The sequence below is a fragment of the Pseudochaenichthys georgianus genome, chromosome 20 (assembly GCF_902827115.2).
Source record: "Pseudochaenichthys georgianus chromosome 20, fPseGeo1.2, whole genome shotgun sequence".
NCBI classification, from domain to species: Eukaryota; Metazoa; Chordata; class Actinopteri; order Perciformes; family Channichthyidae; genus Pseudochaenichthys; species Pseudochaenichthys georgianus.
The window spans coordinates 3,250,169-3,275,389 of NC_047522.1; the positions used below are offsets into that span (position 1 = coordinate 3,250,169).

General features: G+C 44.5%; 1 protein-coding gene across 1 annotated transcript in view; it reads right to left on the minus strand.

Annotated features, from left to right (window-relative positions):
* zfhx4 (zinc finger homeobox 4) overlaps positions 1-25,221 on the minus strand; it is a 77,983-nt gene that overhangs the window by 44,588 nt on the left and 8,174 nt on the right. The window contains exons 2-5 of the mRNA XM_034108514.2: positions 10,548-13,077; positions 10,036-10,272; positions 9,367-9,661; positions 7,359-7,900 (exon numbers count right to left, since the gene is read on the minus strand). Of these exons, the coding sequence (XP_033964405.1) occupies positions 7,359-7,900; positions 9,367-9,661; positions 10,036-10,272; positions 10,548-13,031 (3,558 nt within the window). The 5' untranslated portion in view covers positions 13,032-13,077. The remainder of the gene's footprint in view (positions 1-7,358; positions 7,901-9,366; positions 9,662-10,035; positions 10,273-10,547; positions 13,078-25,221) is intronic.

A 25,221-nucleotide genomic window follows, 5' to 3' on the forward strand; every position in this document is an offset into this window, starting at 1 on the left:
ACATAGAATATAATATATCATGTTACCGAATCCTTTTCCCAAAATGTACTTCCCAACACACATCAAAAGGTTCGGTCCTTATTCTCACGAAACAATGTGACTGTGTGTACAAGCTGTGTATAAGTGTGTGTGTGTGTGTGTGTGTGTGTGTGTGTGTGTGTGTGTGTGTGTGTGTGTGTGTGTGTGTGTGTGTGTGTGTGTGTGTGTGTGTGTGTGTGTGTGTGTGTGTGTGTGTGTGTGTGTGCATGTTGGAGTGGTACCTCTGCCAGGAAGAGCACAATGAAAGCACCTCTTCAGCGGCGCCGTTTTGCATATTGCCACAGGAAATCAAATGCCTCGCAGTTGACCTACAAGATGGCACACTTGATCCCTCCCTGCTTCCTTTTACAGAAGGCGGTCGATTCAAGCCTGCGCCTCTCTCTTTTTGTCCGCAGCAAACATTTATATGGCGACTGTGTCTCCGAAAAGATAACAGTTTCCTCAACAATTTCTGACACGTCACATAAAAGTCATGGGACAACCTGGGATGTTCTGTCTACCCCCGTAAACCTATAATGATGAGTTCTGTGCTGTTCCGGCAACAAACAGGACCCTACCATTTTCTCCGCAAAGCAGGGGGGGTGGTAAGCTGATAGTAGTGGCAGCGCTGGGCAGAGTCGCCTGGCTGGTAGTGTTTGCCCAGTCCCAAGCCCCGGTCTAAAGGAAGGATATTGTTTTCCCTGAAAAAGCCTCAGCCGCAGTCCGCATACCAGCGTCCACTCAACATACCAATGGGCTCTTTGAAGATTACTCAAATGTTTGCCTTTGTTCCCCCCCCTCCGCCAACTCCCCCCCACCCCATCCGCCCCTACCCCTAGTCCTAACCTACACTCCTGCCAGAACAGGGAAAAAAGAGGAGAAAGGACAGACTTATATCTTCGGAAAACAGTGGGAAAGCAATACGACCCTCAGCTCAGATTCAAAATGGCCTCTGTATGGGATGTGCAACCACTGAAAGGAATAATAGCGGCACGGCCACCAGCATAGTAAACATACGCAAAGAGAGGAGCATGCATGCAGCAGATACCGTGTATGGATGCAAGTGACCCATCTGTGTGCCGGTAAATTCTTTTACCTTCCTGATCCCTCTGCATGTATGACCACAATTAGTTAAATTTGATCAATCCAATGGGTTAATTTAACTTAATGTGCCGAAATACTCAGGACCCCCCCAACCCCCCATCCAACCCATATTAATCCCGAACAAGTAAGTGGGCTTTCTATCAGGTCTATTTCAAAGCATTAGGGATTACCTCACAGAAACTAAGCTGCTTGAACTCGCAGGAGGTCAGCAGTATTGTGCATGCTGCAGGGATGGAGGAGCGGCGTGGAGACGGATAGACAGCAGGACAGGTCAGTTCCTCTTTCTCCAGCTCTCCAACAACATCCCTCAATCCGTATCCCTCCCTCCGTCTCTCCCTCTTTTCATCCTTGTCTCTCTCTTTCACCGTATAATCGAATATCTCCCACTACTTATCTATTCACTGAGCACCTAATGGTTAAAATCAATTACAGCTGGAATGCTGAAATGCCGAATACTGGGCCACATGCTGATAATGACAGAGAGTGTGAGAAGGAGAGAAGAAGCGACAGAGAGGGAGACTTGGGACCGTTCCAAGGGAGGCACAATTACCTCAAATCGATTGATTATTGATTTGGAAAGGCGTTGGAGTATTTTAGTTCAACTTTGTCCATATCAATATCCTGATAGCTTCATGAGAGGGAAAAAGTGGGGTTCTTCTGTCTAAATGCCATTAAAAGCAGATTATTTGAAGAATGAAGCACCTACTTGCCTCTAATTGACATGTAAGGAGATAACTTTCAGACAAATTGGGGCCCGTATTTTAATGTCAGGATATTTCAAAGGTAGCGCTAATGAACTTACACAAAAATATTATCTGATCTTGCTGCCATGTGATCTGTCTGTGATCAAATCAACATATCAAAAGTGAAGCAGCGTGCACCGAGAGATCATGCGCCCTCTTTGATTAGTTCCTTTTTTTGTATTTAAAAAAAAAAACCACTCTTGTTATCTTTGTCCCAATAGGAAGGTCAAGAGCAAGGAGGAGTTTGAAAAAAGGAAAAGGAGGAGGAAGAAAAAGTGTGTGAGGAGGGGCGGTAAGGATAGGAGGAGGAGGGAAGTGTGTATTTGGGGAAGGGTGGGAGGGGTTCAGATGAGCCAAGGGGGGGTGGAAGAAAAAGACAAACTCCTGTGAGCTCCTTTGTTCCTGCATCCCTGCGATGTTCCCTTCCTTCTGGAGGTCTGGAAGACACTGACCCCCCCTTCCTCTGTACACACTCCATAACCCTCTCTGCTATCGTTCCCATACCTGTCAGCCCCGATCTGCTTCACAGTCCCCTGCACATGGACAAATGGCTTGGCCCCGGCCCTGGACCCGGCCCAAGTGACCCAGGGCTCAGAGAGGAGTGGGGATGATTATGAAGAGGATCACATCTGGCTATTAATACCACAAAACGGGCCTTGTCTTTGTCTTACACCCAGGGAAAAACACCTAAAGAAAGAATAAAAAGGCACTGCACAGGAGGGGGAAGCTGGCTAGGGTAATTAAACATTACGTATGAGTGTCAATCAGGAGCTGGACCAAAGCTGGACACACACACACACACACACACACACACACACACACACACACACACACACACACACACACACACACACACACACACACACACACACACACACACACACACACACACACACACACACACACACACACACACACACACACACACACACACACACACACACACACACACTAATGCCTTGCCGACCATCTGGTTAAGGCGTTGTGGAGGGAGAATGGGCGAAACTCTTATTAATATCTATGAGGATTATTAGGAAGGCAGGGGGAGGGTGGGGAAGTCCATCTATTCAAACCTTTCTGTCAAACACACAAAGCAACCGCATACACACACAAACACACACATGCACACACCTGCTTTTATGCTTTAATTAGCCACCACCCCCCACTTCACCACCCCCACCCCCGGACCTCTGAAAGATTTCCATTGTAATCTCCACGCAGGTGAAAGAGGAGACGATTTGAATAATCTACAAACTGGCATCTCTTTGCCTCGCAGAGAGGGAGAGACACATAACTTGTAGGAGTGAGTAAGGACAAGACACTGAAGTTAATTCATTCATGTTGCTCAGGTTTATAGCCCTGAACTCTGGTTGGCAGGCTGCATCATCAGTCTCCATGAAAATCTATATATTGCAGTCAAGTAGCATCTAGTGTGAAGTGTCCGCAAACATTTACTCTTTCCCTACAATAGTGAGACAAGTGATCAAGAGCCCAGTGCCTGGAACAGAGGCTCAAGTGGAAAATAGTAACATGATAACCAATTGTATGTGAGTGCAGTTACTGTATGTCTCCATGAATGTATGTAATACCACACCTCTGTTTCACATATGCATTTATGTGAGTGTGTGTCATAAATGGTGCTGTGCATTTGAAATAGATCCCTGCTCTTTTTTTCTATTCCGGGACAGGGTACAATGGCTTATTATGCAAATCTATGGGAGTCAATCTCCTGTCCATTTCCCCATCACACAAGTCCAAATGACAGTCCAATAATTTGGGCTGCATACATATAGGGCCATTTGATTTTCAAATGAGAGTGGGCAGGGTTGACCCTTGCTAGTAGCTGAGGCACAGCGGTAGACTTAATATCACATATGCATAAGCACAGCCAACCCCACAGAGGGGAGATGGAGGAGAATAACATGTGAGGGGTGGGAGGGGGGAATTGAAAGAATAAAAAATCCAATGGTTGATGGAAAAAAAGGCAATAAAAAAGATAAATAAATGAGAAAAGTACAAAAAGATAATAAAAAAGAGAGAATCTTTCTTTTGATGCATCTACAATCCAGCCCTTTTTTCTCTCCTTCTTTTTCTTACATCCCTCCCTCTTCTCATCACTCCCCCGTTTAATTCCCCCCACCCCTCATTTCCCGGCTATGGTGTTGCCAAGAGGATCATGGGTAATGAGATGGTCTATCTGCGGCTCCCCAGGGGAGAGATAGAAAAAGAGAGAGGGAGAAAATGGGAAAAAGAGAGAGTCCGGGATAAAACAAAGAGAGAGGGTGAGACGGAGGCAGTGGGAGACAAAAAGAGACACCTTTTAAAAAAGAGACAAAAGTGCAAAATGTCCCTGTCTCTTCTCTTTCTGTCCTGAAGTATTTTAGAAAGATGCATTCAAAGACGATTGTATGGGAAGAGAAGAATAATAATAATAAAAACACAGATATGGAAATGTGCAGTGGACCCCGGATGTCCATTTCCGCTTGAATTATGACGGAAAGCTGGGCGGACAGACAGGGTGGGGTGCTGGTGGGCTGAGGACAGTTTTAGATTTATTCGGACAGCCATCTGAAAAACAGGTGCCATGGCCTACCAGACAAAGTGCGTTGGTGTAACTGCGTGTGTGTGTGTGTGGTCCTTGACCATGCCACATTGACCATGAACATTCTCAACTCCTAATGACCCAGGGGCAAGCACGGCCCAGATCTAAACCTCAAAGCTCTGCGGGGACACTAACACACAAACACACATGCTTGCTACAAACTGAACCCCCTACTTAGCCCTGCAGCACTTGTGAATGGCACTGACAGATTTACTCCTGTCTCCATGTGTATTAAGGCCAGTGTTTGTTATTAAAAATCATAACGAAACCATACATCATCATATTCAACGCAAAGGCAAACACGGGCCCGGCCAGCTATCGACACGCCATGCTACGGCAGCATTAAATGCAGAGCTTACCTCGCATGCTGCTAGCATAAAAACGCTACATTAAAACATCTTCCATTTAGTCATTTACAATGCTTCTAGGGGTTAAGGATTTGCACTTGACAGCTGTGATAACACTGAAGTGAGGTTCCCTACACACTTTTAATTTCCAACTAAATTCTGTATCACTAGAGATACTCTGGAAAACACCCTGCGCGGTATCATTCTCATTAAAACAAAGAGAAACCAATCGGATTTCCTACACTTCCTCTCCAGTATGCAGCGAGGCTTCGACCTCCGCTTTCCCCATATAAGGCGTAGAACTTCCTGCGCCACCTGCTGTGCCCTGGACACCAGATGACTTGGTGTCCGTGTGCTGCTAATGTCATTTCCCTCTTGCAGTTTCAAAGTCTGGAAAAAAAACGTTCAAACTCAATTCCCCTTAGAAGTACTCCTTCGCTGCTACAAAGGAGCCATAAAAAATCCTGAATATGCTTTTTGTTTGTATCTTCAAATGGTTTCCCATGCCATAAAGATATTCTATGTTTCCAAAAAACCAGATGGTGAAGTCGTCAACACTCGGATCTTTTATGCGCCCGGCCAAGCTACCTCCATCCCCATGTGCTTTTCACCTCTGCCAATACATAAAAGGAGAGGTGTTTTTCTGGTCAAATAAAGAAATTATTTTTTTCCCTCTGCTGCTCTTATGCTTTCTCTCCCCCCCTCTCTGCTTTACTACCACATGTCCAAGGGTAAAAAAGTGGGATTTCTGCCAGAGGCATTAAAAGTGTCATCTGTGGAACAGATTTGTTGAGGCCTATAGGGTAGGTGGGTGGGTAGATGAGGTACATGGGTGCATGGGTGCACAGAGGGGGCATTGGGATGACCCTCACTTGCCTTGGTTAAACTGCTGCTTGTGTGTGCCTGAAAGCCCCTGCTTTTTAAGTTTAATGGGAAATATTTCTCTGCTGATTGTACTTCTTTGGTTTGTACAATTTAACACAAATTATATAGATGTTTTAGCTGCTAGTGTTCAGCGTATCTGGCTAAACACTCCCTTTCAATCCATTAAAACCGCTGCCAAATGTTGCTAAAAGTTCAATCATCAATGTTCAAGCAGCACTTTTCTTAAAAAAATATTAAAAAAACTGTACATTTCCGCTCTGTGGAACAAATAAAGGATTTCTGATTTTAGGATTTGTTTAATGAAGTTAGTCAACATTTCCTGAGGATCTCCAACTTATCCCCGTAACAAGTTCAGCCTGTCGACTGTCATCCAATCATGTGTCATCCCACGACTGTTTTAAATAACCTTAAGGATGCCAATGTGCTTAATCCACTCAGGCCTTTGAACTGTAGGCAAGAATTGGACACAGATTTCTGAATGAGTGCAATTCCTACAAGATTACTGTGTTAAAACATATGATATAAAAAATGTTTAAAGGAGTGACTTAAGCCTGAGGCAGTGGACTTCTTGTAATTCAGATTTATATTTTGTTTAAATATTTCATTGTCATTCTGTCTCCTCTGGTTTTCCAATGTGTTGCCAAAGAGAGCTGACATTGTACAGCTGTTTGATTTATTCTTTTGTAAATCATTGTGACCATGTCTTCTTATTATAACACAAAACTAGTATTACTGTTGTCTCTTCATTTAAGGCACAACACGCACACGCACACGCACATGCACACACACACACACACACACACACACACACACACACACACACACACACACACACACACACACACACACACACACACACACACACACACACACACACACACACACACACACACACACACACACACACACACACACACACACACACACACACACACACACACACACACAAATGTTATACAGTAGTAAAGAAATCCTCATTAATGTCATGCACTTGATCCTGTCCTGTAGGTCAAGGCCTCTGAAATGTAACAGCATCCTATTAAGCTGAAGGAGAAGTCTGACCATCTAAATCACCTCAGATATATTGGAGAGGAGAGAGATGCCAAATACTGGCTGTGTGAGAAATTGTTTATTGCTTAGAGAGTGAAGGGCATCATTAGTTATGTTTTATAAAATGTGTTTTTAATACACCCAGAGTAACATATGATCTCTCTGTTCAAAATATATGGCTCATTACTCTTATCAATACAAACAAATTATTCCAGTATTATTTGTGGCTGGGAGAAAAAACCAAGACAGCTGAAGATAATCAGAACTTTGAAATATGTGGAACTTGCTGATATGATGTGACTTGTGTGTAATTAACAGTAACAGTAATGCCAGCCGGTCATAAGCAGGATGTATACCCATATCGGATGGAAATCTTCCTGCATGCTCTCACAGTGACCTTTTTCATCTCGGCCATTCCATTCTCATGGGAACTTTATATCCATGTGACATTGCAGTGAAGAGGATGGGGCAAATTCTTTATAAACAAAACCATGTGTGCTTTTTCTAAATCTGACCTTAAAATAAATGGTCTTCCCCTCAGATGTATTTCAGTCGGAATGAGGCGGCATTGTGCTGTGTTTTGTACAATATAATGTCAAAAATGCTTACCTTGTAGAGGCGGACGGCACCCTCATGCCTCTGGTTAGTGGCATGCAGTCTCAGTTTATCCACGCTGTTGCTGTAGTAGTCACAGGCGTTGCACTTGAGGTGCACGGGGTTGCCGATGGCGACACACTTTAATCTCCACTGGTTGGCCTTGCCTCCCTCCTTGATGTGGGCCACCAGCTGGTGCTTCTGCATGTGCTTGTCCGTCTTGCAGTGCAGCTGGAAGTTGGCCTTCAGCTGGGTGTTGTAGCTGCACAGCTTGCACTGGTAGACGTCGCCGACCACGCAGCGCCACTCCTCTTCGGGCAGGGCGCGCTCGGCGTTGACGTGGGCGTTCAGAGCCTCCAGGCTGTCCGAGGAGTAGCAGTTGCACACGGCGCACTGGTAGAGGCGCAGGGAGGGGTCGTTGATGGGTGGGGACAGAGAGGAGAGGGAGGGGTCTGACGAGGACATGCCCCCCATTCCACCTGAGGACACCAGGGATAGGTCGTCTGCCATCAGCTGACCACTGGCCAGACGCATTTCCGCTGATAGGTCACTGCTCACTGTGGAGAAAAAGAACGCAGGTCAGACAGAAAAATAGAAAAGTGTTTAAAATAGGAGCATAGAATAAGACCATGTCAGATATGCAGCATAAAAACAGACGGCATGGCAGAAAGACAGGGCTTGTTTGAAAATGAAAGGCTGGCATGCACAGGGAGGGATAAAGGATACAGAGAAAGAGAAAAGGCTCTTTTAATGAAATTAAGTGTGGAGAGAAAAGTGAGTCCTCCATGCAAGCCCCTCTCACACAAAAGGATTTGATAAAATAAAGCCTCACTAGGACTCGGGCTCCTTACAAAGTCTTGTCTATAAAAAACCCTAATAGGATTGAATCAGGATCAATTACAATCATCCTTTTCAACTTGCTAACTCGCTCATCAGGTAGCTTTAATTACTGCTCTCAGCAATGGCGGGACAACGGTTTTAGGGCTCCGAGCGTTTCTCATCCACGCAGAGATTTGAAAAGCTGATCAATGCATTATACCAGATTTTTCTTTCTTCTGCCTGCCCACGTAGGGAGAAGAAGAAAAAAAAGATCTGCCATTCACAGAAATGTAATTAAGTCTTTCATTTGATCCCTTCATTGTCTCTCGATGCATGCTTCCAAAGCTCATCATGTCTTTCTTTAGATAATATCTCAACATGGTGTTTGGAGCACAGAGAACTGAACAATTACACATCATCTTAATCGAGTTTCTTTTTACAGTTTAAGTATAATTCCCCCAATTAGTGGATGCCTAGATGTGTGTCGGTGTGTGCCGCTTTTGAAAAATATGTCCTGCTCACACCATCTAACCTAGGTACAGCTGCGCTCACTATGGGGAGCTGTGTGTTATCAGTGTAATGCACTGAGAGTACATCTGCTAGCTGGGCTGTGACCTCCACGCCAGAGGAGGGAGTGGGTGTGTAACACTGCAGGGTCATTGTTAAATCTCGCTCACTCCTACGGGAATCCGCTTCCTGCTGTGTGAGAGTGTGTGTGTATGTGTGCGTGTATGCACATGTGTGTGGGTCCTCTCCAGGGTGAGTGAAGGTGGGGCGGGGTGTGTATGGGGGGGATTAAACTGATTTAAGAAAATTACAAATGAAAGATTAAGAATAATTCTCATGTGGCGTCTCATAATCATTTTTTAATCAGTGAGAGGGGTCAAAGAAGGGAGACAATGACAGAGGGACAATATGAGAGTGGAGATAAGAGGGAAAGAGAAAGAGTGGTGGGTGAGGCGAGGGGGGCGAGGTAAAGAGGATGGGAGCAGAACAGAGAAGGTGAGAGGGCAGGAAAAAAATGAAGAGCAACAAAAGGAAAGGCACAGAGATAAAAACAATGCCCAGATGGCATCAGATATATGAGAAAAAAAACAAGCTTAAAGGCAAACATATTAACAAGGAAATATTAGAAAGGAGACAGTTATGGCGTTTAGACTAATGGGTTAAACTCATGTTTCATTTTAATTTAAATATCCCTCACCTAGACCAGATCCAAGAGCAGCCGCGGTTGCAGGATCTAGCTGGAACGGATTAATCATCATCTGGGCTTCTGGGCCGCTGCTGCCAGCTGGGCACTCCAGTTTCACACCTGCCAGGCCCATGTTTTGAGCCAGGTAGTACTGGTAAAGCTCTGCCTCAGCCGGGGCCAGGCCCATATGCAGGCTGTGTTGGATCTGCTTCATGTTCTGCTGCAGCAGCATCATGTTGTGCATGTGTTTCTCGCTGGTCATATGGATGCGCAAGTTCCGCGCTACGTTCGTCTCATAGTCACACACCTGTTGGGGTAAATAAAATAAAATAAAATTACACATCAAATTAAACTATACCTTATTCTCATTCAAACATTGTCAAGCTATTATTTGCATTCATATACTGTTAATAGGCATTTACAACAACTTAAGCAACACCAACAAATCATTAGTACCGAAACCACACAACACTATAAAATGCAAGTATTTCAATAATGCAGTCATGATTCATTTGTTCTGGTTTAATAATAATCCTAGAATGTATGATAAATTCTGTTTTATAATGACCCTCAGATAATGTGGCAGAAAAATAATAGACATAGTGACGCAGAGGGAAATAACTAGCTGATTGTTTCGACATTTGCCACCAAAGCGCTACAATGACACTGTTGTTTCATTACCTCACAGCGCCAAGTTGGCTTCTGTTTGGGCTTGGATGGCGAGGGTGCCCCGCAGCTTCCACCAAGGCTGGCACTGGGCACAGGGTTGACATGGTTGTGGGTATGGTTGTGGGTATGGTTGTGGTTGTATTGAACCTCAGTGCCACCGTTCTGGAGTGTTTGTACGTTGTTCAGATGCTTGTCCGACTGCATGTGGATGCTTAGGTTGCCTTTGGTGGTGGTTGAGTAGTTGCATACCTAAAAGAGAACAACAACAACTGTTATCAGATGATTGATCAAGTATTACATTTTCTTTAGTCAGTTGTTTGAGATGACTTTAACAGTTATATCTGTGAAAGGTGTTAAATTAGAATATGTCCACCAAACCCTGAGCATATTTTTGGTTAGTTCATAAATACAAGTTAAACCGCACCCCATTTAAAGAACATCATGACTATTAGGATTTTTCAGAAAGATAAAAAAAGACAGAGTTAAATAGAGGTCCATTAAGATAAAAAATGTTATGGACAGACCTCGCAGCGGAACGGCTTGTATCCACAAGTATAGCTTTCGCCTCTGGCTAAACGAGGGTGAGGCTGTCCTGTGCGGCAGTACGAACATGATCCACCGGACTCAGGATGTTTCTCCTTCATGTGGGCGTCCAGTGTCTGCTGGTACTTGTAGTGCCAGTTACACTTGGGACACTTCAGCGTCTTGCAGGAGTTACGTGAATGCATCATCGTCATATGCCCTCCCAAAGACCGTGAAGATCCCAAGACTGTGTCACACTTGGGGCACTCCACCCCACTACCTGGTGACCCTTCACCTGGACCAGGGGTACCAGGTGTCCCAGGAGTTCCAGGCGTACTGGGATTTCCTGTGTGTTGATGCAGGGGTCCAGGGCTCTCATCATCTCGGCGCAACATCATCATGTCAAGGGGGTGGGAGGACGGCGACGACTCATCCCGTCCTGCCAGGACTTCACTAGAGTCATTGCTGCTCTCCCTCTCTCTGGCAGTAGACAGGCGGCCCTTTTCCAGCTCCATCTTCTCATAGGCAGTCAGGGAGGACGAGGAGGTGGAGGTGGATGCAGGGCCTTTACTGTCAATGTTAAACTTTAGCACACTGTTGGAAAGGGGGGAAATACTTTGGTTTAAGAGAGGGAAATCTTTGCTACTGGTGCTATCAGCCAGCTGGCCTGTCATGGCCGTGGTCATGGCCTGTTCCTCCTCCTCGTCTACCTCCATTTCTACTCCACCGTTGGAGTAAGAATCTTCATCCTGCTCGGGACTTTCTCCTCCAACTGCACCGGGCTCCCGCTTGACGAGCGGGTACTGGCTCAGGTCCGGCCCATTAGGTTGCAAAGTGCATGTGTCCCTAACGTGGCCCTTGCAGTCACTATCAGAGTTCTGACCCTCCAGGTTGCTACCAGTGGCAGCAGAATAACTCCCACTGGGGATTCTGTGGGCACCAGCTCCTCCCCCGAGGTTTGGGTTGGTCTCGGCCTTTGGCATGATTTGGGTTCTGGGGGTTTGGTCATTGGAGGAGCTGCTGGCACTGCCCTTCAGGAAGGCAAAACCTGCCTGAAGGGAATCGGTATTTTCCCCACTGCTGTGGAAAGCGTTCCACAAGCCGCGGAGCCCGGTGTCTGGCCCTAAGAAGTTGGCAGGTGTGGGAAAGTGGGGTAGCACAGAGTTATGGGGGTTTTTTGGTTCCAGAAAGCTTATAAGAGGTTCTTTGTCCTTGCCGATGCCCTGGATGATGGCAGAAACGTGCTTGTTGCCCAGCAGTTTCTGCTCCTGATCATTCAGGGTCATACGGTGGTCATGGACAGCATGTGTCACGAAGGAACGGCTGTAGCCGAAGGACAGCTTGCAAAGGAAACACATCAGCACAGGTTTCCGCCGCCCATCGGCCACACAGCCCTCAAACTTGGACAAGTCCACATTGTTGGGGACATCTTTGGACACACAGGAGTTTTTGGCTGCACCATCCGCCTTAAGATAGTCTTTGTCATTCTTATGGCGGAGGTCATAGACACGGAAACTGTGCAACACGGGACCAGCGCCCGCCAGCCCTCCAGCTGAGGTATTTGGGAAGGAGGGGTGGTCGGCCACTAGGGGTTTATTTCCCAGGGATGAGGCGATGTGGAAGGTGTTGATGATCTGGGGGTAGAAGGACATGGGTGCAGTGGGCTGCTCCAACCGTTCCCCGCCTGGGCTGAGGCCACGCTGGCCACTACTGACCTGAGCGTTGGGGAAGGGCTGGGGGGGCAGTAGGCCCCTGTATTGGAGAGGCACAGGGAGCCCCCCTTGGTTGCCACACTGCTCTTTGGTGTCCTCCAGAATGAAAGCAGAACCATCGGGCTGGTAGATGATCTCACTGCTCAGGTTCTCCACATCACTATCCTCTTCCATCTCCATCTCACTGTTCATGTCCCCCACTTCTGCAACACCCATCCCACACTCTCCTTCATCTTCACTCTCCTCCCCTACCATACCGTCAAGCTCCTCACCCTCCTCTTGACCTCCAATGGTAGGCAGACGGGCATTGGGGCAGTGGTGCTCCATGTATTTTTGTAAACTGGAGAAGGAACTAGAACATTCGTTGCAGGGGATCTCCTTTGCCGGTACCACGGGAGATGTGGCAGGGGCAGAACAGTCCGAACCCAAAGCTGCTCCTCCTCCTCCTACTGGTAAAGTCCCGGTAACACTCCCTTTGTTACCGGTAGTAAAGCTTTCTCTCCGACTCTGTTCAGCTACAAAGTCGTTGGTTGCACTGACATTGGTGTGGGTGGCAGAGGACCTCAGCGGGCTCACAGCGGGCTCTCCAAGGCCATTCTCTGGCTCTCCAATGGCAGCAAGCGACATTTGGTTGTTAGTATTGGCGTTGTTGCTGTTGGCGACACTGGTCTCCATGGGGATGACAGGGTTGTCCTCAGCAGCAGCGTCCAGCCTCTGGCCACCATGTTCCTGCTGCCGTGACGACACCATAAGGGGAGAGTCACAAGTTGCCATGACGACCACTACATAGGGATCTCATCTCATCCAGCCTAACAGGGACCTGAGTTTGGGAAAGACAGAAGAAAAGGAAAACGGATATTTAATAAATGTGTGGAAATTTGCTCAAAATTCAACATAGTAAGTTAGTAATGTACTCAACCAAAGTTGTATTTTAGAACATCAAAACAAGATGACGGTTATCTACATCTGTATAGCACATCACCTACACAGAATAAGAACAGATGTAGCTAAGTAGCTAGCACCATGACAACTTTTGGAAATTGGAGAAATCAGATATTAACTGCTCCCCCTTGTATCTTTGTCTTATAACTGGCTGACTGAGATCGCTTGCCAAAACAACAGAAACAAAATCTCCTTGAACAAAAGTTTAGTCCCCAGGGATCAGGGCTGGGAAACGGGGGAAATTATATATAAATGAATGAAACAGCTCCCACGACAGCCAGCAGTGGGGACGTTTATAGGAATACCCCAATTGTCGAGTAAATAGAATCTTTGATCGACATACCACTGTGCAACACAGGAAACAGGAGCAGTTTCCCTTTTATCGTATCCTTTGTGCTAATGCAATGCTAAAAGATAATGATGTCAGGCTTATACCAGCTAGCTTTGCTAACCCTCAAGATGTTGGCAAATTCAATAATAAGACAAGGACAATCAAGTTTATGAAATAACTCATATGCAGAACTGTTGGTGTCTTCCTTTAAGAGGAAGAGTGGATTAGAGTTAGAGCAGACCTCATTCATTGGCTAAATCAGTCTTGGCCTGTTCTTACTAGTCAGGAGTTGCTAATTAGGCAGCACCTATTAACCTATTAATGCCCTGAAGGTATGACGGAGCGGACAATTGAAAGTATGAAACCGTATATTGTCTTGCAGCTAAGCAAAGCTAAGCAAACACCGCATGTTGTCAAATGGTGTAGGGTGCTGAAGCAGGAATGAATAAGGAAAGCATATAATTCTTACATTCGTAATATTTCCAAATGTCTTTTCATATAGGAGTGAATGGGAGAACAAGAAAGAGAGAAAGAGAGAGAGAGAATGAGCTTTCAGGAGGAATGATGTTTGGAATACCAGTGAGATGTTATCAATCCTGGGCGGCTGCCCATCTCTCAACCCCGCACTACTTAAATCTCTGGGCTTTTCACAACAAGCCACAAATGTGAACGCAAAAGCTCACACAACTGTGCGCACACAATGTACAAAACGGCCTCCTAAGCCCACAAACACACACAGCACCCCACAGTCATTTCATTTTGTAATCATAGGCATTATTTCCCATCACCTAAAAAGAACAAGGAGAAACAACTGAGAAAAGCCATAAGGGGAGGAAAGAGAAAAACAAACTAAAAGCTTGAGAAATGAAGCTTCACTGCTACTTAGAAGAGACTGCTTTCTTGCTCAGCTAAATGCAACAAATGAACTCCTTGTGCATGCCAGTGTTTTTTCACTCGATACAATACCAGCGCCTTTCGGAGGCTCACGTGTAAATGAGCTGGCATTAAAAGAAAGCTTTAAAGAGCCACGTTAACCTTTAACCCAATCCACCTGCTGCTTGATTCTCCCTCTCTTTCCCTACACTCCCTCTCTCTCACAACAAAGCTACAAAGCAATTAGAGGATTAATCTGCAACAACCCAGGGCTAAACAAAGCCAGTGGGAGGGACAGTAAAAGCGTGAGGAATTAAATCAAACATGTGTGTGAGTATGTTTGTGGGTGCATGCGTGCACGCGCTATAATCAGATCTAATCTGACATATCCCAGCGATGATTCCATGGGGACTAGTGATAGATTAAAAAAGGGAGAAATTACGTTTTCCCTCTCTGGGTCTCACTCAGCTTCTGTATATCTATTCGAGAGATTAAAGAAACGTAATTTCAGTGCTTCTGTGTTCAGCATGGATTTGGAAAAAGGCGAGATTTAGACACAGATGCAAATACCTATCTTTACTCTCCAGTATACTCCAGCCAACTGCTACATCGAGAAAACATCATTTTCTTAACCCAAGTGATGTTTAGCCCGAGGCACAGATCCTGAACATAACAACTATGGTTTCCTACCCCCACAAACAACACAAACACACCTGTCTTCATGTTAACTCACACTTGTAATTGCAAAGAAATTAGCAGCAATTACTTCGGCATTCTAAAATGCAAGGAGTTGAAACAGGCCAACGATGTGTCATCCCACGAGAATGCATGTTATTGACACGCACACAAACAAACTGAATGTCTGTATTTTAGATATAGCTGTGCTGACTATATGACAATAAAATGAATTTGGCAGCAGGGAAAGAATACAGTAAATAAAGGCCAGTTAAATTACAGCTCAGTCAGCTTTTTACTAAAATTCTTCCACTATGCTCCCCTAGCACCAACACAACATACTGGGCTTCTTCCTGCAGTCAAACATATCCATATTTAATTTGTTCCACCAGTGTCCTTCTTACCAAGGTTTGTCTTTAATGTTATTGAGGGTAAAGCTGTTCAGAAGCAGTGGGTTTGAGAGCTAATGCGACACACAGGACAGGATTTACTACTTGTCAGTGGTGTCATTTCACTGCTTAGTTCATTGGGGAGCAACCCCTTTGAATTGTAGCTCGGACATAAAACACTGCGACTTATGAATTATGCATCTCCTAACACTTTAAGTATGGAATTATGTCTTGTGGGTAAGTCAATGTGTTAAGCATTTGGCACTGACACATCACCCCTAATGCTAACAGGTTAGCGGCTGTTTATACGTGTGCTGCTGCTGCCTGCCAAACATAAGAGAAGTTGTCTATTATTGTGTCCTCTATGGTTATAATTAAACCCATTTAGTTAAACACCAACAAAGAACTGACCGAAAAATAAGCAGAATGTGACTTAAGTTGAATATCTCTATTAAGTTAAATGCTAAAGTCTTAGCTCTTAGCTTGGCCTATCATCTTTCGTGAAAGAGCAATGTGGTGCAATGCGGCCTAGTGTAGGCGTTTGAAGCCATTCTGATCTATTCAGCAGGAACTTATTTAGCATAGTTGGAGAGAGAAGATGTCTGGTTCTACTATCAAGTGAAGATTATATTTTCCTCTTACACCTAAGTAACATTCTGCAGGCTGAAATCTTTAGACTTGCACAGATCAATATAATAAGTTGTAATCAGCTCTATAAAAGCTGAATACCTGACATATCGTCTCAAGAGGAAACAGATGGAAAAGTGATCTGCCTGGCGTCTTTTTGTTTTGCTCCTTTCCCCAGGCTTCGCACCTTTCACAGCAGCAATGCCCACTCCTGCTTCTTTTAAGGCAGATCATGTTACTGCTAGCTAAGAAACCTTCCTCTCTTTTCCCCACTGGCTTCCTTCGCTCTGCTAACCAACCAGATTAGAAAGAGAGCGATAGATAGACAGACACAGAGAGAGAGAGACTCACAATGAAGCTCAGGCACACTGCAAAAACAGTTCCCTTATTTTAACAGAAGAACAAAAGAGATGGCCTGAGCCTCTCCTACCTCTGTTTTTTAATCAAGCATGTCCTCTTGCTTTCACACACATGCACACAGACAGAGGCGCGCACACACACACCCACATAGACTAAGGTAATTAAAGTGGCAGATCAGATCCTGTGAGAGGCAAATAATAGCCCAGGAATGCCTGGTTTGGACACTGCTAGTTTTCTGGTGGGAGAAAGGGGCTTAGACACTCTTTGGCCTATTGTTTTTCTCCCCCCTTCCCTCCTCTATCCCTCCATCTGCTTTGCAGTAGCTCACAGAGAAGCAGGGGATTTCTCTCTCCCTCTTCTTCTTTTAATTTGTCCAACTTTTCTCCTCTCCCTCTGGCTCTGCGCTTAGTTGAAAGTTGGGTTATGTGTCTTACAAAAGCTAAAGGCCAAGACTGCATTTGCTGGGGCACATGTCAATTATATGGATGTTTAGTTGTAATATATGTGCTGAGAATGCATGAAGTTTAACAACAACATGTCCTCCGAGCAGGTCTGAGATACTGAGCTCCGGGTTCCCTCCTGCTTTTGTCCTCCTGTCAGACTCTCGAGCATTAGCCAGAGATGCAGCCTGTTAAATGCCAAACCTGTAATTGCAGTGTCGCCACACTGCCGTCTTTGTTTACACACGGATCTGCAAGGTTCAAATTCTTCATCACTAACTGTCCAATTTCTTAATACAAGGGCAGAAAGTGCTGGTAATACGGCTGTGAATATTTATAAGATGTGTAAACACTGGAATTAGGCAGATCTTTGCTTTGTGATGATGTCTAAAATGTTTTTTTTTCCTCCCTCGACTTGTCAGAATGTTTGGACACATATGTGATCACAGCCAATAAGTGGTGAAATTAAATCCAGACTGAGTCTTAAAAGGTGACCCATGAAAGCTTGTAAAGTCAAACAACAAAGTCAGAAGACAGCGTGAGACTACGGCTATGTGTCCATTCCTTGAGGTCTCCTAGAAGGTCATCCCTCTCTCGGCATGTGGCCCCTCAGTCCAACACCAAATCTTCTATCAAAATGTCACCAAGCGTTAGCCAAAGACAAAGGCGAAGGGCACTGTGAAAGCCCCTGCATCCATCTCCCACTGTCAGTGCAATGAATAGGCCTACTCTGGTCTAATTAGACCTGTTTATTTGTTGCCATGCAGAAACGGAGGGATGAAAAACGAAGTGGATGAAGGAGGAGGGGAATTATCTCCTTCCTCACAATGCGAGCAGAGCTTCGGATACCATCAAAGAGCGCTGACGCATGCGTGCACAAACACATATGCACACATGCACACAATCACAGAAGAAGGCCTAATGCTCTCTGTTTAAAGTCTTAAAAGGAGGGACAGGGGGAGAAAATTGCAAAAGGATGAGAGGGGGAGGGCTTCTGCGTGACCAAGTGTTTTTTGTCTTCTTTACTTCTTAATCTCACAAAGGGTTTGCATGCAGCCCTTGTTTGTTGCCTGGAGGTGTAATATTAGACCCTAGATGCAGATCTCCCCGATGCCTCCCCCTCCACCCTTTTCTGTCTGCCTGTCCTTCTTCCCCATGTCTCCCTTGTGAGCAAAAGCCTTCATTATCAAAAGACACCTTATCATTATTGCAAGGCGCGGCCCAGACACCTAAAGCAAGCGTCACTCTATTTAGCACAGGAATCTTGTTCGACAAATTACCTAGTGCGCAAAAAATGCCTTTTAGCAAATCAAAATCACGCATACGTGAGCAATGATCTTGGATTGTAGAAAAGGAGGTAAAAGAAAGGGGGGAAAGGTTTGGAGGAGGTGGGGGGACCGAGATAATGAGGAGAAATGTAGAGGACGGAAGTGGAGAGGTTTTTTTTCTTCTTAGAGCAGGTATGCAGGTTCTATCCCTCAGGTTGATGACAAGTAAATTGGTCTCATTGGTTGCTCAGGTAACATACACCCGTCTGCCCTCAGGTCCTAAACTGATATTTCATTGTTAGAGAAAAATAATAATATCTGGGTGACCTTGGAAATAATCAGCAACATGTGAGATGAGAACGGCATGGGACACAAAAATAAAGAATGCCAAAAAAAAAGAATTGTTGACAAGGAGAGAACAAATAGTGAACCCAGGGGCCATGTTTGTCTTCTCTTTTCTCTCAGAGCAACAAGAGAATCATATCACTCAGGCCACAGATGGGTCCCGAAATCTGATTTGGGATCAGATTACAGCAGCCCCTATCCTACCTTTAAGCAGGACGAGGTGAAAACATCTATCATGTCCTCTACCAGTGACTGCTCAGAAGCAACCGACTGGAGGACATCCAATCGAGTTACATTTGTTTATTTTAAGCATAATTACTTTATAATACCTTGCTCTGTATCCTAGTTTAATGTCAGTGTTTATTTGCTGCTTGTATGGTGTCATAAAGACAACGTTTAATGGATTAAAGACAACTTCGACTGGCTTTAACAATTTTAACATGGACTTCGGCTTACACAGTCCAGTCTAAATATATGCACATGTCTCACGCCCTTTGAAAAGGAAATATTTCTAACTAAACTCAAAGTGAAACATGAAAATAAACAGTCAGACACTGCCAGGCCCAGTCACCACTTACTGCCCTGCTAAAGATTTTTCCAGCATCAAAGGCAAAGCCAATCTACATAACTAATGCCTCCATTTTTTCTCCTTACTCCCCTTCCTCGAACTCAAAACAGCAAAGCACGAAGGGAGTGAAAAAAAAAGTCGGGATTTTTCTTTCGCCGGCAATCTGGAAACACTCTCTACTTAATTAGGGTTGATTGGAAATGAACCGCACAAACAAAGGGCAGCCTATGCCCTGACTATTATGACCGTGCACGCGTACGTACACGTGCACAGGGGAGTACTATAACCACCTTAGAAGTGCGTGCTGGATGAAGCTTCCCACTCTTCCCCCCCCCCTCGCCCTCTCTGCCCCCCTCCACCCCCCCCCCCAGATTAAGGGAATGCACCGCCAAAGAATGTGTGACGACCTCCACTGCCACAGAGCAAAACTTCCAGCCCCTGACGCCACAAAAGGCAAGAAGGTAATTAAGTTTGAAAGAATAGAAGCACTGCCACAAACAAAGCACCAGTGTCCATGGGGAGGGATTGGATGGGGGGGGGGGGTGTAGATGTGTGTGTGTATATGTGTGTGCCGGGGGGGGGGGGGGGTGTGAGGCAGAAAAGCCATTAACATTCAGTGGCCGGGTGAGAGAGAGGAAGGAGGGCAAAGGGGAACTGAGGATGCCATTCTCCCTCTGTGAGCTTCTCCCTGTCTTTCTCTATCGCAGCACGACTTGTCTGTCCATTCTTTTTATTTATCTCCCTGCTTTTTATTTTCTCTCAATCACCCTCACATCTGGTTTGGACCCCCCCCCCCCTTCAACCCAAATCACCCCTCACCACCCTGCAACAGCGCTCCAATGCTCTTTTTGGCCCCTTTGCTGTTCCTTGTTGTAGCTCCCCATGTGAGAGGTGCCCCCCCACAGACAACACACACACACACACACACACACACACACACACACACACACACACACACACACACACACACACACACACACACACACACACACACACACACACACACACACACCACACACACACACACACACACACACACACACACACACACACACACACACACACACACACACACACACACACACACACACACACACACACACACCAAATGTTCTGTTTTGCGAGGTTTGACACTTTGCATGTGCTGAAGCTCGTGGAACGGTAGCAAACACACACACACACACACATCCCGTTGGTAACCACCTGAGAGTGCTAATAGCTAACTAGATTACACACTCAAATGTACAAACACGACATGGACTCGCAACATGCAAACACAAAATATACACAGGGAGCTCTCATCTTTTTTTTTTGCCACATCTCCAGCAAAGCAGTTTAACTCAATTAGTGAAGAATGTCATTTTATTTACAGACTCCAAAGTAACACACACACACCAGGAGACTCACACAGTATAAGCAAGCTGTCCCTCTCCCACGTGGTTGGCGCTAAGAAAGAAGTATTCATCGCTCTCGCATGTGTGTCAGTGTGTGTGTGTACGGACGGTGGAAAGATCATGAGACACATTTACATCAGATGAGTGAATCAGACAAGCCCGCACTAATTTTGATGAGGGAGGAAGAGAAAGAGAAGTTGAACATCAGGGAGAGGCAAACAGGGACAAAACAGGTACATCACTTTGTGTGTGTCTCTTTCTGCACGTGAGGAAAGCACCTCACAAACTAATTGTGGTGTTGTGGCGCTATGTGTTCAGTAATCTGCCTCTCTTTGTCTCTGCATCTCATCAGAGACATGGATTAGTGCTAAAATGATGACTGCTTAATCCTTGATTTCCCTGCGCTAAATAAATATTAATCTAGCCTGCTCATCATGCTCATGTAAGGTACAACATACACAATATGAAAGAGCTTAGCTGTTACATAAATCACAGCCTTATCCGTTGGATGAGGCAAAAGCAGGAGACTATGAACACACGGACACACACCTCCTCTGTGCAATAACATAGCAAATCCAAGGGTGGGATTATTTGCCAAGAGAAATTAATAATCCTGCTAAATACAAAGCCTGAAAAAATGTCTAAAAAAGCCTTCTATCGGGTTGTGTAGATGCACACGATAATATATCACCCTAAGAAAAGAAATAACACATATCACTCATTTGTGTTGATTCAGACCCCGCTCTTCGACCCACTCTGCTTCTCAGCAGGTTTGTTTAGAAAAAACACTGCTGGGAACATGAAAAATGAAAGCAACCATTGCTGGACTCTCTCCCTCTCCCACATACACACACACACACACACACTTAAATTGACAAGGCCATGGTGGTGCAGCGCAGAAGAGGTTAAGCAAACATTGTCCACGTCAGTCAAGGATAGCACACACTCTCAGACAGACAGAGAGCAGTCTGACGCAGGCATTTCACATCCACCTTGCAAATGTAAACGTCTGGTTATACTGCATCGACTATGAGCCTCCGATTCTCTGTTTATATTAAAGTATGATAACTGCGGCACTTGTACAAACAACTTAAAGATGCAATTTATTCGAAGCCTCAAAAATAAAAAGGCCTATACTCAAAATGCTTGCCTCATCACAGCCGCAGCGGTCGGGAATTAAAAGCATGGGGTACTTTTCCAGCACTAAAACAATTTTGCAAGAGCAGTAAATCGTGCTGATATATTGGAACCTATCATTAAGCATTACAAACTAATGCAGCAAGTCAGACTTTGTTGGATAACATTCAGTCCTTTTTAGGAAAGGGAAAACAATGTCATAAATGTTGCCCTATTTGGTGAAAGATGTTTGTCTGTATCGAGTGACCGAGGAACACGCCAGCTCGTGATAGGATAGCACATATTAGTCAATACATTGTACCACAGCTGTCTCAAATGCTAGTCATTACTCTATTATGGTCTGAACAGGCAGGGACATCATGTCTCTGCATTGTGTTAAAGTCAGCTGATTTATGTTTGCTTAACCTGTGCTTATCTGTGTAATTACACTGTCAAGTACAAGAGAGGAGGACAGTAGACAAAAAGAACATCTGCTTTTACATTTAACAGTTAGCACACGGAGACACCTTGCTAATTGTACAGACATATCTCCAGCATGGCGACCGAACCTTCCTGCTCTTTTAAAGTTTAAAGTTCAATCCCCCACTGTTTTCTAAAGACGGTACTCGGCGGGACCCTAGCCCTGTTATTATCTTCATAAACATAATCATAGGGCAGGTATCCTGACTGACTCCACAAGCTATAGCCTCTCACTTAAATATCTCCGTAGCACTTCTCTGACACGCCACAAAAAGACTATTAATGTCTTAAGCGTTTCTACAGGCAAAATGTGCGGGCTTTTGCAAAAGAAGAAGCATAGATAACACAAACATACCTTTCGGCTTGCCAGCGCTCGAATACTTGTGACAGGTCTAATTTCTGGACCCAGGGAATTACTAATTAACTTAAGCTTTTGGCTCTCTATTTAATTAGAGAGGTCTCCAAATGAACTTTAGACCAAAGCCATTTGCTTTTTAAACAAACCCCCTTTTTCTGACAGCTGTTGTGAGTTTGCCTTCTTCTCACAAGAACCACAAGCAGAGCACAGTTGTTATTTATGCCATCATGGGCTCTTTTACTTGTTACCGTGGGAGGGAAGGCAAAGAATAGGAAGGGAGGGAAGGGGTGAGCAATTGAGTTGAAAAGTTTAATTGGATTTCACTACAAACAAACAACTGTCAGATGTAATTAGCATGGTTTCAGATTAGCACCATAATATTCCTTTATCAAATAAACACTATGTCACGCAAATCCAGGGCCAGCCTGCTGAGAGGGAGTCGAGATGAAATGGACCCATTACCTTGCCGTTTCTGTAGGAAATAACTGCAATTGGATAGGAATTACACGTCAAATCTAACATGTACGATTACAACGTCTTACTATCCAATTATCAATATGAAATGATGGTCTTTTACTGTACCATCTTTCTCTTTTTTCTGTGCTTTATGCGTGTTGCATTGCCCTTAATGTGACAACCATGAGACCGTGGAGGTCAATGACAAGGCAGCTGAAGATCAGAGTCAGCAATATCTATCTAAAACAGTTTATATTTTAAATTATACATGAAATACTTCCTGAAAAGGGCAAGAAATGACTGTAAGCTCTAGTCTTTTAATAAAAATCTCTGAAGCTTTTACAATATTACACAAAAGGTATAAGGATGAAGGTCTCCAAGAAGCCAAAAAGAACAGCGGCCCATCCATCACCACATCTTGACACTTGTTTAGGGTATTGTGTTAAGAAGGAGGTCCATTCCTCGGCCATACTTTGCTTTTTTAACAATTCTTCCAAAGCCTTCCTATATCTGCTCATCTAAACTGGGATGAAACACAGCGAAACTCCTGTCTTTATTTAGTCTAGGGGCAGGGAGCTGATACATCAGTGAAACCGCTGACAAAACCGGCTCTGTTAATACCTACAATTTCATATACAAGAACATTCCTGCGCTGCTCTGCTCTTCTTCTTCTTCACTGTCACAGAAAAAAAGGAGACGTATTTTTCTTTCTTTCTTTTTAAAAGCAAATAATTAAAGATAATTCCGAGGCTGGTGCCAGGCCAGAAAAAAAGCCGGGGTTTTTAGAGGGATAGTGTTGGCTGGAGTCTCCTCGGGGGAGTTGTGGAGACACATGCTCGCTTGCCTGTATTAGATCAGACTGAGACCTACACTGGAAAAGAAAATATTCTGTTTTTTGTAATACTTTTAATATATTCCTGTAGCTACAATACAGTCTGGACTAATTCTTAAAATACTATCAATGTTTCCAAGAACTGAGTATTTATTATTACTATTATTATTATTATTATTATTATTATTCTTTTTAATAGAATAACCGAGAAGGTCTCCATGCAACAAGGGCTAAATCCTTTGGTAAATTAGTCTCACCTCTCATTACACTGTTTGTTTAAGCCCACAAGTCATGCATAATTAAATAGCCACTTATTCCCTGACGAGCCCTGCCAATGGCCTTGATATCCACATGTTATTGCCTTCAGGAATACCATATGCCAATCATGTCGTATATAAGAAACACATGCATACACAGGCACATGCTCAAAGAAATGATACACCTGAACCGAAGTGAGCGCTATTTGCATATCCTATCATAATCTTGCTTTTTTTTTTCTCCCACGGAAACATATTAATACTCTCTGTGTTTTCTTATGGTCTATTAATGTGCATTTGTCCTGTGACTGGGCTCTGTGCCTCTTCAATCCCCGCCTTTGTCTTTGGCCAATGAGGAGGGAGAATGCATCATTTGTCATGAGATGTCTTGTGCTATTGTGGTGCATCTTTTCTCAAACCTGTGGAAACTTAGTCATTCATCCTCTTCCCCCCCCCCCCCCCCCCCCCAGTCTTTTTAACTTCTCTTTGGACAAGGCGGTTGTGCATATTTATTTTTACTCCCGCTTTTGTTTCTACGTTGCCAGCTTTTAAAGCAATGAAAATACTTTGAAGAGCAATCGATAAAATGTGGCATATAACCTTTTGTACTGTGCATTATTTTGCTGGTAAGTACAAGGGGGACAAACCTTTCTAAAACAAAGCCCGCTACATGCTTTGTTGAATATTTTAGATTTGAGGCACTCACTTGGACCTGAAGGGCTGAGCGAGTGTCCTTCACAGTGACTGCATTAAGGAGTACAGAGGACAAGCAATGTCACCGACTGCAGCCAAAAGTCTACACCAGATGTACGGAAATAAATTGAGCATAAAAACACATGTCAAATAGAGTTAACGTTTTGAAATATGAGTGAGAAGGGAGTTTCTCTGTGCATTTGAATAGCCCAATCACTGTTTGCGATTAACTCCCCTCCCTACCTGACTGCCATGCCACAGAAAAAAAGGAACATCCAGAGATACAAATGAAAGACGAGACACAGCGAAACCTGAGAAACAGACACCAACAGAGATATACAGAGAAAGCAAAAGACAATACCACAGAAAGAGAGGCCTCATTTTGTTCAACAGCCTGTTTTATTTGACCTGAACCTGAGAATCTCAGCCACCCCCAGGGCCCACAGGACCTCAGATCAAACGGAACCACTCTTCCAACACACGGCCCGGATTGTTCTTTCCCCACCCTGCGAAAAACCCTCCCTATTTCCACTTTGAAATGAAAAGAATAAACATATTAT